The sequence below is a fragment of the Artemia sp. Qi Xiang Cuo genome, chromosome 1 (genome assembly GCF_049724085.1).
Source record: "Artemia sp. Qi Xiang Cuo chromosome 1, ASM4972408v1, whole genome shotgun sequence".
Taxonomy (NCBI): domain Eukaryota; kingdom Metazoa; phylum Arthropoda; class Branchiopoda; order Anostraca; family Artemiidae; genus Artemia; species Artemia sp. Qi Xiang Cuo.
This window is the reverse complement of record NC_142794.1, coordinates 92,637,313-92,651,042: the sequence shown is the minus strand read 5'-3', so window position 1 is coordinate 92,651,042 and position 13,730 is coordinate 92,637,313. Positions and strand designations below refer to the sequence as shown.

Sequence of the window (13,730 nt, the reverse complement as noted above, 5' to 3'; positions counted from 1 at the left end):
TTTTTTCTTCGGCACTTTACTTGGTTACATCTTTTCGTTTTGCGCTGAAGAAGAGAGGCGTTTTTCCTCTCGAAATATTCGCTTTGTTTTTTCAGTATTTTAATTTGGCCTATAAAAACCCCATTTTTGCTCGTTTTGCTTTCTTTATGTATCTGACCTTTGAACTATTTTTAACAAAATGGCTATCTCAAAATTTTTATCGGACGAATTTGGGTAAAAAGTCATAGGGGGGGGCTAGTTGCCCTCCAATCTCCTTTGACTCTCAAAAACTGAACTAGAAACTCTTAATTTCCAATCAAATGACGCCTCTCTGAAGGTTACACGAGCATCCCTTCCATAAGAACCATATATGCCCCCAGGGCGTAACTCACAACACCTGCTCCCAGGCCCTGGGGGGTTTGTGTCGACCCTGGATAGTTCGTTATAAGATCTTTGAACTATTTTTGTTGTTAAAATTACTATCTCAAAGTTCTTATCAGATTAGTTAATGAGGAAAAAAGGACGTGAACGGGGGGGGGGACTAGTTGCCCTCCAACCTCTTTTGACTCTTAAAAGTGAACTAGAACTTTCAATTACCAAAAAAATTAGCCCTCTCTAAAGTGTACATGAGCATCCCTTCCATAAGAACCATATATGCCCCCATGGCATAACTTATAACGCCAGTCCCCGGCCCCTTGGCGGTTGTATCGACACTGGAGTTTTTGTTATCTGACCTCTGAACTATTTCTAACAAAACGGTTATCTCAAAATTTTTATCCGATGAATTTAGGAAAAAACGGTGTGAGGGGAGGCTAGCTGCCCTCCAATCACCTTTGACTCTTAAAAAGGGCACTAGATCCTAACAAAGCAACGCTATAGCGTTGCCTCTGAAAAGTGAACTATAACTTTCATTTTCCAATGAAATCAGCCCTCTTTTTAAGTTTGTACGAGCATCCCTTCCATAAAAATGATGTGTGGCCTCGGGGGATAACTTACAACACATACCCCCAGGCCCTGAGGGGTTTCGTCGCCACCTTAAGTTTTGTTATCTGATGTTTGAACTATTTTTAAGAAAATGGCTATCAACATTTTTATTGGAAGGGTTTGGGGGAAAGAGGGCGTGGGGAGGAGGTTAGTTACCCTTGAATCTCTTCTGACTCTTAAAAGATAAACTAGAACTTTCAATTTCCAATCAAAAGAGCCCTCACTGGAGTTTATACGAGCATTCCTTCCATAAGAACCATATATGCCCCAAGGGCATAACTTACAATGACTGCCCCCTGGCCAGGGGGGTTGTGTCGACACCAAAATTTTTGTTATCTGACTTTTTAACTATTTAAAAAAATGGCTATCTCAAAATTTTTATCTGATACATTTGGGGAATAAAAGGTGGGGGGGGGCTAGTTGCCCTCTGATCTCTTTTGACTCTTAAAATGTAAACTAAACTTTCACTTTACAAACAAATGAGCTCTCTCTGAAGTTTGTACGAGCATCCCTTCCATAAAAACCATATATGCCCCAAGGGTATAACTTACAATACCTGTCCCCAGGTCCTGAGGGGCTTTGTCAACACCGGAGTTTTTGTTATCTGACCTTTGATCTATTTTTAACAAAATGTCTACCCACATATTTTTATCTGATGCATTTGAGGAATAAAGGCGTAGTAGGGAGGAGGGGGGGCTTGCTGCCCTCCGATCACTTTTGACTCTTAAAAAGTGAACTAGAACTTTTAATTTCCAATCAAATGAGCCCTCTCTAAATTTTATACGAGCATCCCTTCCGTTAGAACCTTATAATCCCCAAGGGTAAAACTTACAACGCCTGCCCCCAGGACCAAGAGGTTTTTCCACACCGAGGTGTTTGTTATATGACCTTTGAACTATTTTTAACAAAATCGCTATCTCAAAAGTTTAATCTGATGCACATGGAGAAAAAAGGGTGTGGGAGGGGGGGGGGGTAGTTGCCCCCGATATCTTTTAGCTCTAAAAATGAACTAGAATTTTTCATTTCCAATCAAATGAGCCCTCTCTAAAGTTTATACGATTATTCCTTCCAAAAGAACCCTATATGCCCCAAGGGCATAACTTACAATGACTGCCCCCTGGCCCTGGGGGTCGTGTCGACACCGGAGTTTTTGTTATCTGACTTTTGAACCGTTTTTAACAAAATGTCTATCTCAAAATTTGTATCTAATACATTTGGGGAAAAAAGGGCGTGGGTGAGGCTGGTTGCCCTCCGATCTCTTTTGAATCTTAAAATGTGAACTAGAACTTTGACTTTCCAAACAAATGAGCCCTCTCTGAAGTTTATACGAGTATCCGTTCCATTAGAACCTTATATGCCCCCGGGCCCTGGGAGGTTGTGTCGACACCTGAGTTTTTGTTATCTAGCCTTTTAACTATTTTTAACAAAATGGCTATCTAAAAATCTTTATCTGATGCATTTGGAGGAAAAGGGCATGGAGGGAGAGAGGCTTGTTGTCCTCCGATGTCTTTTGACTCTTAAAAAGTGAACTAGAACTTTCACTTTCCAAACAAATGAGCCCTCTCTAAATTTTATACGAGCATCCCTTCCGTAAGATTCATGTGCACCCAGGGTGTTACTTACAACGCCTGCCACCCGGGCCCTGGGGGATTTGTCAACACTGGAGTTTTGTTATCTAACCTTTGATGTATTTTTAACAAAATATCTATCTCAAAATTTGTATCTGATGTATTTGAGGAAAAAAGGCGTAGTATGGGGGGGGGGGGGTAGCTGCCCTTCGATCACTTTTGACTCTTAAAAAGTGAACTGGAATTTTAAATTTCCAATCAAATGAGCCCTATCTAAAGTTTATGCGAGCCACCCTTCCGTAAGAACCTTATATGCCCCCAGGGTATAACTTACAATGCCTACCCTGGGGAGTTTTGTCGACACCGAAGTTTTTGTTATATTACCTTTGAACTATTTTAACAAAAAGGCTATCTTCAAATTTTTATCTGATGCCTTTGGGGGGGGGGGAAGGCGTGGAAGGCAGGAGGCTATTTACCATTTGATCTCTTTTTACTCTAAAAACGAACTAGAACTTTTAATTTCGAATCAAATGAGCCCTCTCAGAACTTTATACGAGCATCCCTTCCATAAGAACCATATGTGCCCCTAGGACATAACTTACAACGCCTTCCCCCGACATAGGCAGCGATGCTCTATCATAGCTAGTAATATCATTTATATTTTAGAGTAGCTAATTTGATTGAAAGTCAAAATTTATAGCGCCCTCTTAAGAGTCAAAAATGATTGAAGGGCAATCAGCCCTCCTCTTTAGCTGATAATTTTTCAGACACTTTCAATCAAAATTGCAAGACATCCATTTTGTTCAGCATAGCCGAATGGTCTAGTGACTATATCTCTTCGGTTATTGGGTAGGTCAACCCCCCACAGCTATGTAATTTGCCCATTATGCTTAAAAACTAAATGTTGCTTTAAAGTTAAATCAAAACACATTGTTTGTAAGCTGGATGCCAATAAGACATCTCAGCAATATACCATGAACGACTGAGAGTATTAAGTTCAAATTTTCGGGGCTACTTCTGTTACTACTTCTGCTCTTAAAATTTTACCAAATCAAAAGAGTGTAATTGTATCTAGGCTATGAAAGAGCCTAGACGTAATTTTTAGGAAAGCTTTTAACTTTTATTTATCAGGTCAACTAGAGGATGTGTATGAATAAATTAAACACTACTATTTGTGTCATGATTTTCAAAAGAGTTTATGTTGTAAAAAGTTGCTGAAAAAGTTTCTCTAGCATATAAATAGGAGGCCAAACTATGAATTCTTAAAGGAAAACCAAAAGGATTCAAACAATGATTTTCTTTTCCCTGAAAAAGACTTGGAAATTAATATAAAGACGCATAAATTAATATGAGCAGGGTTCTAAACCCCTATGCTTTCTAAAAGCAAGAACATAGTTTGTGCTTTGCTGAAAAATTCTTTTATACGTTTTCGCTTTTATAACTTTAAGAAATCATAATTAATTAAGATTTTAAGGAATAAATATCAGCACATGTGTATTAAACCGACAATGCACATTCATTTGAAGTTTTTTCAGTAAAGTATAAATTATATTCTGGCTTTAAGAAAGCATAGAAGTTTTGAACCCTACTCGTCCCATCTCCCATTTTCTATTCCCATAGCATCAAGCGGACAAAATTCCTTGTCTAGTCAGCCAGATGACTCATTCGCATTTTTGATTTTCAGATACTAACTAATAAGCAAATATTCAGAAACGAAAAGGCTTTTCAGCTGAAATATAATGAAGAATGATTTTAAATGGAGCAAAAAAAAGAAAAAAAAAGAAAGGAAAACTCAGCTAATAATAAGGTTAGGGGTACTTCAGTGGGTTCAGAGAGGAAATAATAAATTATATATATGACGTTAATGTGATAATTAGGGCCAGGGGCCTAAGACTCTCTAACACGAAAATATTCTTGCAGTTTATTTATCGTTCACCATTTTATATTTATTTCTGGTGTTGCGATTTCAATACTTTGCCTATCTTCGAATTTTTTTCTCCGAAATGTTCCCGAATTAACGTTTGTAAATGCACAAACCTTAAAAAAAACACGAATTGTTAAATTTAAAAAAAAAATTGTTTTGGCAAGATTACGAAGAACCTTGTTTAGGAGCGTCCTAGTTTTCTTTCCATATGGAATCCAGGGACAGTGAAGGCAAGGAGTTTAATGTTAAGGGAAGTTTAAGAGTATTTGATTTTTTAGCAGGAGAAAAAATGTGAGGAAAAGCTTTAAATTTAGGTGCCATTTTTTTATAAATCTAATATGTTTTGCATTGGCTTCAATTTTAAACGTTCTTTTGTTAAGAGTTTCTGAGGAATATGGCCTCATTCATCAAGACATAGCCAAAATAGATCAGTCAAACGAGGTGGGCGATGACGTAGCAATTGAAACGGAATTAAATGAAAAAGAAGACATAGATCCCGGGAATAGCAGAAAAAGGAGAGAGTTAAGCTACGCAATTCCTATTAGTAAATCACCTCTTCAGCGTGGCGTCATATATACTCCTTATGGAACGGTTGCTGCAGGTAGGTGATTTTCCTCTTATTTGAGATCATCATACAGGTTTAATTTTTTTTTAGAATTTAAAACAATTTAGTATAAAGTTAAAATTTAGCGCCATTACTAATTAGCGAAGGAAGGTCATAAAGGTAATTTTTGAGTACAATAAAATTTAGAAAGAATCAACACCTGTTTGTTTATTAAATTTAAACCTTTTTCTTTCTCGAAACAAAACGACAAGCCCCCAAAATTCATTTAGCTATCATGGCTACCTTATAGCTTCCTAGTTTAGGTAAGTCGAATTAGACGGCCATAGAATTGGTTCTTGTTTTTTTGGAAAATAACTGCTCAGTTTTTGTGTATAATTTATTGGTTTTGGATGAATTAGTTTTGGGGGATTAGCGCCACTTAAGGCATGTAAGTTAGTTCCATCTGTTTTCTCCTATTTTATTTGTCTCCTAAGATATAAAGAGCTGATTTTGTCATCTTTTTTTTTACTCACAGAAATACTTGAAAAACGGGCAATCGTTATCCAAATTAGTTTTGTTGTATCGTATATACTTTAAGAAACCTTCCCTTCGCATTGTCTAGTCAATAGTTATATACATACATGAGAAAACTGAAATGTCAATGTTTTGGTTTTCCTTTAGAATATCATTAAATTATAATACAGTTTGAGTGTACAATCATTAAATTTGTTTGGCCAAACTTTTTGTAACAGCTTGTCGTAAAGACAAGTATTTTGTCGTAGCGGGCTTCTGGGTGATTTTCCCGGGGTTTAAATGGAAAATTTTTGTAAAAGTCTATTATATAATTAAATATTTATCATGTTGGATCTTTTCTGATACTATTATAATTTTCAAGGTTACTCCAGGCACTTGCCTTAGAATGTATTTCATAGGAGAACGTGTTTGCAAAGTTTGAAGTAAAACGCAAAAATGAGCAAATTATGTAAGATATATTAAAAAGTGCTGGAGAAACTATAACAAGCTTAATATCTAGGAAGTACACGTACCCGAAGAACACCACTCCAAGTAGATGCCTAGATGACTCCCTATCGTTTTTTACTATGTAACGCTAGATAAAGAAGTTCCTCTGCTTAATCGTGTCAAGCACAAAGGCTAATTTGCTGTTTAGTCTTTCTTGGATCCGTCGAACGACCTTAAACGTACCGAGAGAGCTGGAGGAGGGCACTGTGCCTTTTGGGCCCCCCCCCCCCGCAAAATTCGTGTTTTATGATACGCCAAAGATTGTTCGTCTTTATCTTGTCTTTTGCCAATTTTGTGTTATTTGACATTTTACTTGTTTTTTGGCATTTTATCTTGTCTTTGCCAAATTTGTGAAATTGGCAATTTTCACCAAAGAAAGTCTTGTGTACCTGTCATAGGGTAAATGCTTGCAAAAATTATAAATACGTGTAGAAATATCCCGAAAACGGCCTCAAGTTAGACAAAACATCGTTTATATTGTTACATGGTTTATATAAAACATGTTTTATATATTGCACATTCACAAGAATAACAAGTTCTATATACGAGAATAACAATGCTGTGGTTAAGGTATAAATGAGGTTGGTAGCTGGCTTTGTAGTGAATCGGGGATCAGGCAGGGTTACCTTCTATCCTCATTTGTATGGATCACTTTGATGTGCGTTGAATTAAGGAACATAGCAAGGGCTATGAGAAAGGAAGAGCACGGAATCAAAAGGAGAAGCAAAATGGGAGGTAAAACTCTTCTACACTGAGATTATGCTAATGATTTGATCATCCTAGATGAAAATTAAAAAAAATGAATGGATTTCTGGAGATTTTGAGAATTCCAGGTTCAAGAATAGGTCTGAAAATTAATTTTAAGAAGACTGGGAATAAGTGAAGGTGAAAAGGTAATGCTGCAAGCACCTGTAATGGTGAAACGATGACGTTGGGTAAAGAGAAGATTGATCAAGTGGACAGCTCCCCTTACCTAGGTAGAATTATTAGTAAAGACCGTGGATGCCATGAAAATGTTAAATGTAGAATAGCCAAGCCTCAGGGTGTTTTTTTACAGTTGAAAAAAGTTTGGAAGAATAAGAAAATAAGTCTGCGAACCAGGATTAGAATATTGGAAGCTACAGTGATGACATTAGTCAATTATGGTTCTGAAGCGTGGGGCGCTCTGACCGGCGGAGGGGGACTTGTTAGATATTTACCAGAGAAATTGTCTACAGATGGTTTTGGGTGCCCTTCTGACTAACCGTATTTCAAAAAGTAAGGTGTACACAAAATGTGGTTCAATTCTACTTTCTTGACCTATAATGAGAGAAAGGTTGAGATGACTAGGACACGTTCTGCGGATGAAGGATCACAGATTGCCAAAGATCCTCCTTGTCAGCGAGCCATCAAGGGCCAAAAGAAAATCAGTTTGTCCCTGAATGGAATAGGAGGAGGTCATAAAAGAATATTGAAGGGAAATTGGAACTTCCTGAAAGGATGTTAAGAGAGAGGCTTTGAAGAGACTGGGATTGAGGAGGAACTTGAGTAATTCTGTTAGCCGATAATTTAGACTTCACAGTTAATAAGAACAATTTCAATCCTAACAATAGGAAATAAGAAATTCCAAGGTTGTAAAAAAAACAGTTATTTTCACTTGCTAATTTCTAAAACGCTTTTGGAGAACCTAGTTCTACATTTTCCAGGGTTTTTACTTAATAAACAAGGCCACATTCAAAATGAGAATAATATAATAGCACTAAACTTCACATGTTCAACTTGAATAGCTACGATAAAAGAAAGAAAAGATTTAAGGTACGAGTGGAGTAATTTTCTTTGGGAGAGGAGGAGGAGGGAATAGCAAAAAAATTAAAGAGGGAACAATAACCAAGCAAATTTTATTTGATGGTTTGTGCAAAAAATAAGTAGTGGGGGGTTATGAATTCAAGCGCACAGGTGGTAAATTACCATAGGATTTCAGGCACACAGGTGGCAAGATTTCAAGCACACAGGTGGCAGGATTTCTGCAACAGCCCTCCCAGGTTTTCCACAACAGCCCTATGACGTCACAACATCCCTGGCAAGATTCCTACGGGAGCCCTATCCCTTTTCCATAGGATTTCCACAACAGTCCTCTGACGTCACGGCTTCCCTGACAAGATTCCGACGGAATTCCAGGTGTTATGAACCTTGATTTCTTCAGTATTAAAAAGAGTTCAGTGTGTCAACATCAAAATAGATACTTATACACTATTGGATATGGAAAGCGTTGGCGAATGAAACCTGGAGTTAAAGTAGCACTGGAGGATACAAGAGGTTGCCGACTTACCCTAGAATGGGACAAGATATTTGCATGATATGTTCTATCATTAAGCAAATTCAAGTCAGAAGAACAATTTTTCTCTGCTGCCAAAGTGAAACTAGTGCATATACAGAGACTACAAGACAGATAAAATGCGTTAGCGAAAAATATTGAAGAGAACAAACTATAAAAAGAATGGTTTATAACTAGCGATATTCTTTTAGTCTGTATTTGGTAGTGAGAGTGTTAAAATGGATGGATTTGAGAACCAGAAAATCTTACGTAATCTAGTAAAATTGGAAAAGTGGCTAATTTTAGATGATGATTTTCTAGAATTATCTCTTCAAAGAAAAATTTGTTTTCTCAAGAAATTGTTAACGATATAATGGGTTCAGATTCTCCATCTTTGGGTTATTGCATGAAACTTTGTCTTCGTGGCCTAGCTGCTTTCACTCAATTTACAGATATATTAATTAAGACAAAACAAAATCATATTGTGATTTTGCTTTTATCCACTGCTTATATGGCAATTTTGTAAAAAAAATAATGCCTAAACAAGTATTGTGACGTCACTCCTCCTAGAATACATTTTATTGTAAGTTTCTTTCTGGAAGTGAGACAGTCAACATACAAAAATGTTCTACGCATGCCCATTATACTTGTATACATTGGGGAGCTGTTCATTCTGTGAGAATTGTACTTTTGCTTATGACTATAATGGAAAGTGTAAATTTTGCAATCGATGTAAATAGCATAGAGGATATGCTGTGCAACTTGAAGACTGTAATTTCTGTCTTGAAGAGCTTTGTGACTGTCATAATAGAGGATTCTTATGCTCCAATTACCACTATGATGAATGTAATCAATAGGAAAACACTTACCCTGGCATGATTGCAAAAAAGACTAAACGTGAGTTAAGTTTATTTTTAAGAGACTGGTATCGTTGCAGCTTTAAATTGTTTTGGGAAGAAGAACTCGGTCTACTCTTCAATTGCTGGAATAATAAAAGAGTATAGTTTTTACGACATCGCAGTGAAGATACTGGCTAATTTGATTATAAACCTACAGACTTTTATTTGGCTTTTACAGAAAGGGATTCTTCATATGAGGATTTCGTGTGTGACATTGCTTCAAATAAGCAAATTGAAACACGTGAATTTTATAATATGAATAAGGATAGTATTATTGGCTTTACAAAGAGATTTAATATAAATGAAGTTACAATATGTTATAGAAAATATTACTCTGACTTTGCATGCCAAGATGAGTACAAGTTAAATCCTGACGACCTGCTGCCCCGTATAATTTTGATGATTACCTATAAGCAGAAGAAGGAATCTAAAGGACACAGTGTTCTGTACTCACAAATTTTACTAATAAGCAAATTGACATAAATTTTTGAAGCATTTTACTCTTAGGGCATCAAAATATATATTGTAGAGGTAGGAAAGCGTAATTTCAACTAGAAAGTCGTTCAATCGAGGATTGTCGCCATACATCTTTAGAAATTGACTGTAAGTATGTCCGCGACATCAAAAAATAAAATATAATAATACATGAAAACCACAGCCTTTAGTTCATAAATTTTGTACCCGCTTCTGATATTTAATTAGATTTTTCACTCTGTTCAAAGAAATTTTTAATGTGGGGTGTGTAGAACGTAGACGGTAGGCCAAGAGGATTAAAACATTCTATATTCATTCCTGCTTGAAAGATGCATAGCCATAGTCCCGTCTTTAAAGTGAATGGACTGTTATTAACAATGATAAGGGTATTATTAACATGGTGAATATGATCTATAAAATCCAACACTATGTAATTGAATTTTTATTTGGAAATACATAGATCCAAATTAAATGCATTAATTATTTCATTCAGGTTCATGGTACCAAGTCTAATAAAACACTGCCATCAGCGGCGATTTCCCAATAGGTTTCAAATTGATTTAGCGAGATTAATGCAATACTGTCCGTCAACGCTTCAGCAAGGGTACACTCTAAACGTACAGTACTGGTTTGGGCATTACTCATATAATGAGTACCGGACAAATCTAACACAATGATACCGTGAGTTCTTGCAAACATTTCTTCGGTTATACTATTTTCGTACAATCGTGAATCTTGATCTAGGGATTCCATTGTCAATTCATTTAGGGTCCTGTAGGATTTATCAAAGGATAATTGCAGAGGGGAATTCCATTTACTTTATACACAAGCGATAAAAGTCCCAACAGTTCAAATTTATGTAGGGTATTTAACCATGATCCAACACCGCGAGCACTTTTTACAAAAGCCAATGCCAATTTTGAAGGAACTTCACCATTGCTAAAGGATTGATCTGTACAGGTACACGTACCCGTAAAAATATGGCGTTGATTCGTGATTGTATGAGGAAGGAGCGATTTGATATTATTTCCAGAGGCTCTTAATTTTTCAATTGCCAAGGCAAAAGAACTCATAACTTGCTGTTTTCGTACATGAAGTACTCCTGAGAGGAGAGAGACTGATACATAGGGTGCAGTTCTAAGTACTTTTTGCAAAATGAAATGGCATGGCACGAGTTGTAGCTTTATATCAATCTTAACATTGGAAAGCAACCATTGAGTTATATTAAGTATCACATGATTTAGTTTACCAACTAAATGTAAATCTTTAGTTGTCGCATCTCTAAGTATATTGCTAGTGTCAGTGTCCGTTTTCTATTCGTGTCCAATACCCATACCTCTCAAGAGCTTGTAAGACATTGGATTCTTCAGAATGGACTGTATATAACTTGCATAATTTGAAACATTATTACTCGTGCTCACCGATGTTCCATTTATTTAGACATTTATTTGTCTAAACAAATTGTGTAGTACACACTTTTCATATGATGACCCCTCGGTTACACTTGGTTTTTCATTGTTAGATTTTTTTAACAATGACATGTAAATCTATAAATGTTGAAGTAAAATCTATGAAATAATATTCACTGGAATAAATTTGAAAATGGACATTTTCAGAGAGCGGTTGTTGCGGATATAATTGTTCACAGTATCCGTGTTTTACACTGACATCTACATTTTTTGCGTTGAATAGATTTAGAGATGAGTTGACTAAAGGATACGATTCTTTATGTGATAAATATGCCATTTTCTAGGTAAAGCAAAATCCCTTTTGAATTTTTTTATTTTCTTTTTGATGCTTTACGCTTCTGACTGGGTTTAGACTGATAAGTAATGAGGTTTTTCGCATCCTTTTTAAAACTTTTCCGCTTTGTTGTGATTTCAATCGCTCGCCAAGGGATCGCGTGCTGGACCTGAGATTTTGTGACACACTTTCTTGAAAATCCTTCCAAGAGCCCCAATCATGTAGTGTAGAGGACGAAAAATCTGTGGCAACAGGTGCAGCATATTTTTTAGCCAGGGGTAGTGCAGAGCGAAACAGCTTAGAAAACCAATTGCCAAGACTGTAAACGGACATTAAGGAACCACCCCTTTAATAGTCTATTCCATGACCCAACTGTCGTGGTGAGCAAGCAGCAGAATAGCAGTCCGTACCAGGACAAACAACATGAATTCTTTCACTCATGTCACTTAATGGGTCTTAAATGACATGTAATCACAGCCAAACCTTTTGTTAGTGCTAGAGGATCGCCCAATTCACTTCTATATGTTAACTGACAGAGTTCCAAATACGAAGTGTTGACTGGAATGTATTGGAGGTGATTTATATTGAAGTGATGAATATGTTCATTAGATGTTTTTCGTTCGAGAACACGTAGGAGAGGGACATTGGTATTACTGACTCTTGATCTCTCAACAAAGGATACGTAAAGAAATATACAACTATCTGATGAGAAGGCGGGTGGATACTCTGCAAAAATGACACGATTCATGCCACTACCGCTTCCAGCACTTTTACCATTGATTATATTATGTTTAAAACCAAGAAAATCTCTTAGCTGCAACGTAGACATGTTCCAGTCATTCCCAGTCATGTACCATCCAACGTCAAATTCGTTTCCGTGTTCTTTTCACCCAAAAAGCTAAGAAAGTGGGGAGTATATATCTATTTTAGTACGACATATAAGCATGGTGAAAGTACCGACGGCACAACATTATATGCTATTGAACCAGCGGCCCCCTCCTCTCTCTTTTAAATAGATGGAAGTGTGACTTCCAGAAGTTTGTTATAACGTGCTTGCGGAAGTTCGCTTTAAGAAAACTTAGTTCTAGACTGTAATGCTGATGAAAGGAAAATCCACTTACGATATAATTCTATTGATAAATATGACGGAAGTGTCATTTAATGCAAAAGATTTGAAAGTGATTAGTTAAAAAAAAGAAGTTTACCAGATAAAATTGAAAGATAAGTAGAGTGATATAAAAGTACAAAAGAAGCATAAATTCCATTTTGCAATAAATCAAACTTAAAACGAAAAAGAAGTATCATAAGCATCAAAAGAACAGATATTAAAATGAACGATCAAGTTGAACTTCAAACCTTGTTTCAGCTTTATTTTAGATAAGCGTTATCTACAGGTTAACCATAAATATTAGATAAAAATTCCTTTCACAACAGGATAGTACTCAATTTTAGATTTTATTTTAATATTATTAACAGGGCTGTAGTTCATTCTGATTTTTAAACTGGCCCTATTTCTTTTCTTTGAATATTGATTAAGAAAGATAGTATTTGACTTAGCATGAACTGTAAATTTGTTTGCATTTTTTGTAGTTCATTCTCAGTCTCCTTCAGATTAATCTGGAGAGCCTTCAAGGAGCTATATTAAATTTATCCCTGAAAATAAAAAAAATTCTGTTTCTGACCCATCTTCAGCAGTAAATAATTATCAGGTACCTTGTCCTGAAAAAACTGGCGGGTTCAAAACAAACTTGCTAAAAAAGGATATTTAGGTACATATATATATACATGTATATATATATATATATATATATATATATATATATATATATATATATATATATATATATATATATATATATATATATATATATATATATATATATATGAGATTATGCTCTATTTAAGAGGGCCAATGGCCGTAGCTACTCACCATTGAAAGTGAATATTTTAAATATTCCAGGAGCTCTTTTGTCTGGAATTGCTGCTGGCCTTGAACCCCAAACTGTGCGACTGAGAGACTGGATTGGCAGTGGATACTATAAATGGAGTGATAATGTGTTGGATCGGTCAATCAACAATATCTGGGGAACCACAATTGCATGTCAGTATTCAGTTGTTATACCCTGTTTTTGTGATTTGGCTTCAAACCCTCTAGTTATAATGTTAAATTGGAATACATATTTAATTTTTTTCTAAGAATTGCAGAAGCAAACGAGGACCTTACAAAAAAGTCTTGGTCTACCTATCATGTAAATTAAAAAGGAAAATGGCGTAAAGAACAATAGTTTTTAAAAACCAAAAG

At 35.9% G+C, this 13,730-nt stretch overlaps 1 protein-coding gene across 1 annotated transcript in view; it reads left to right on the top strand.

The window, feature by feature from the left end:
- The window catches only part of LOC148956926 (uncharacterized), a 160,892-nt gene that overhangs the window by 54,575 nt on the left and 92,587 nt on the right, over positions 1–13,730 (top strand). Inside the window, exons 2-3 of the mRNA XM_089087789.1 lie at positions 4,836–5,056; positions 13,389–13,529. Coding sequence (XP_088943915.1) covers positions 4,836–5,056; positions 13,389–13,529 — 362 coding nt within the window. The remainder of the gene's footprint in view (positions 1–4,835; positions 5,057–13,388; positions 13,530–13,730) is intronic.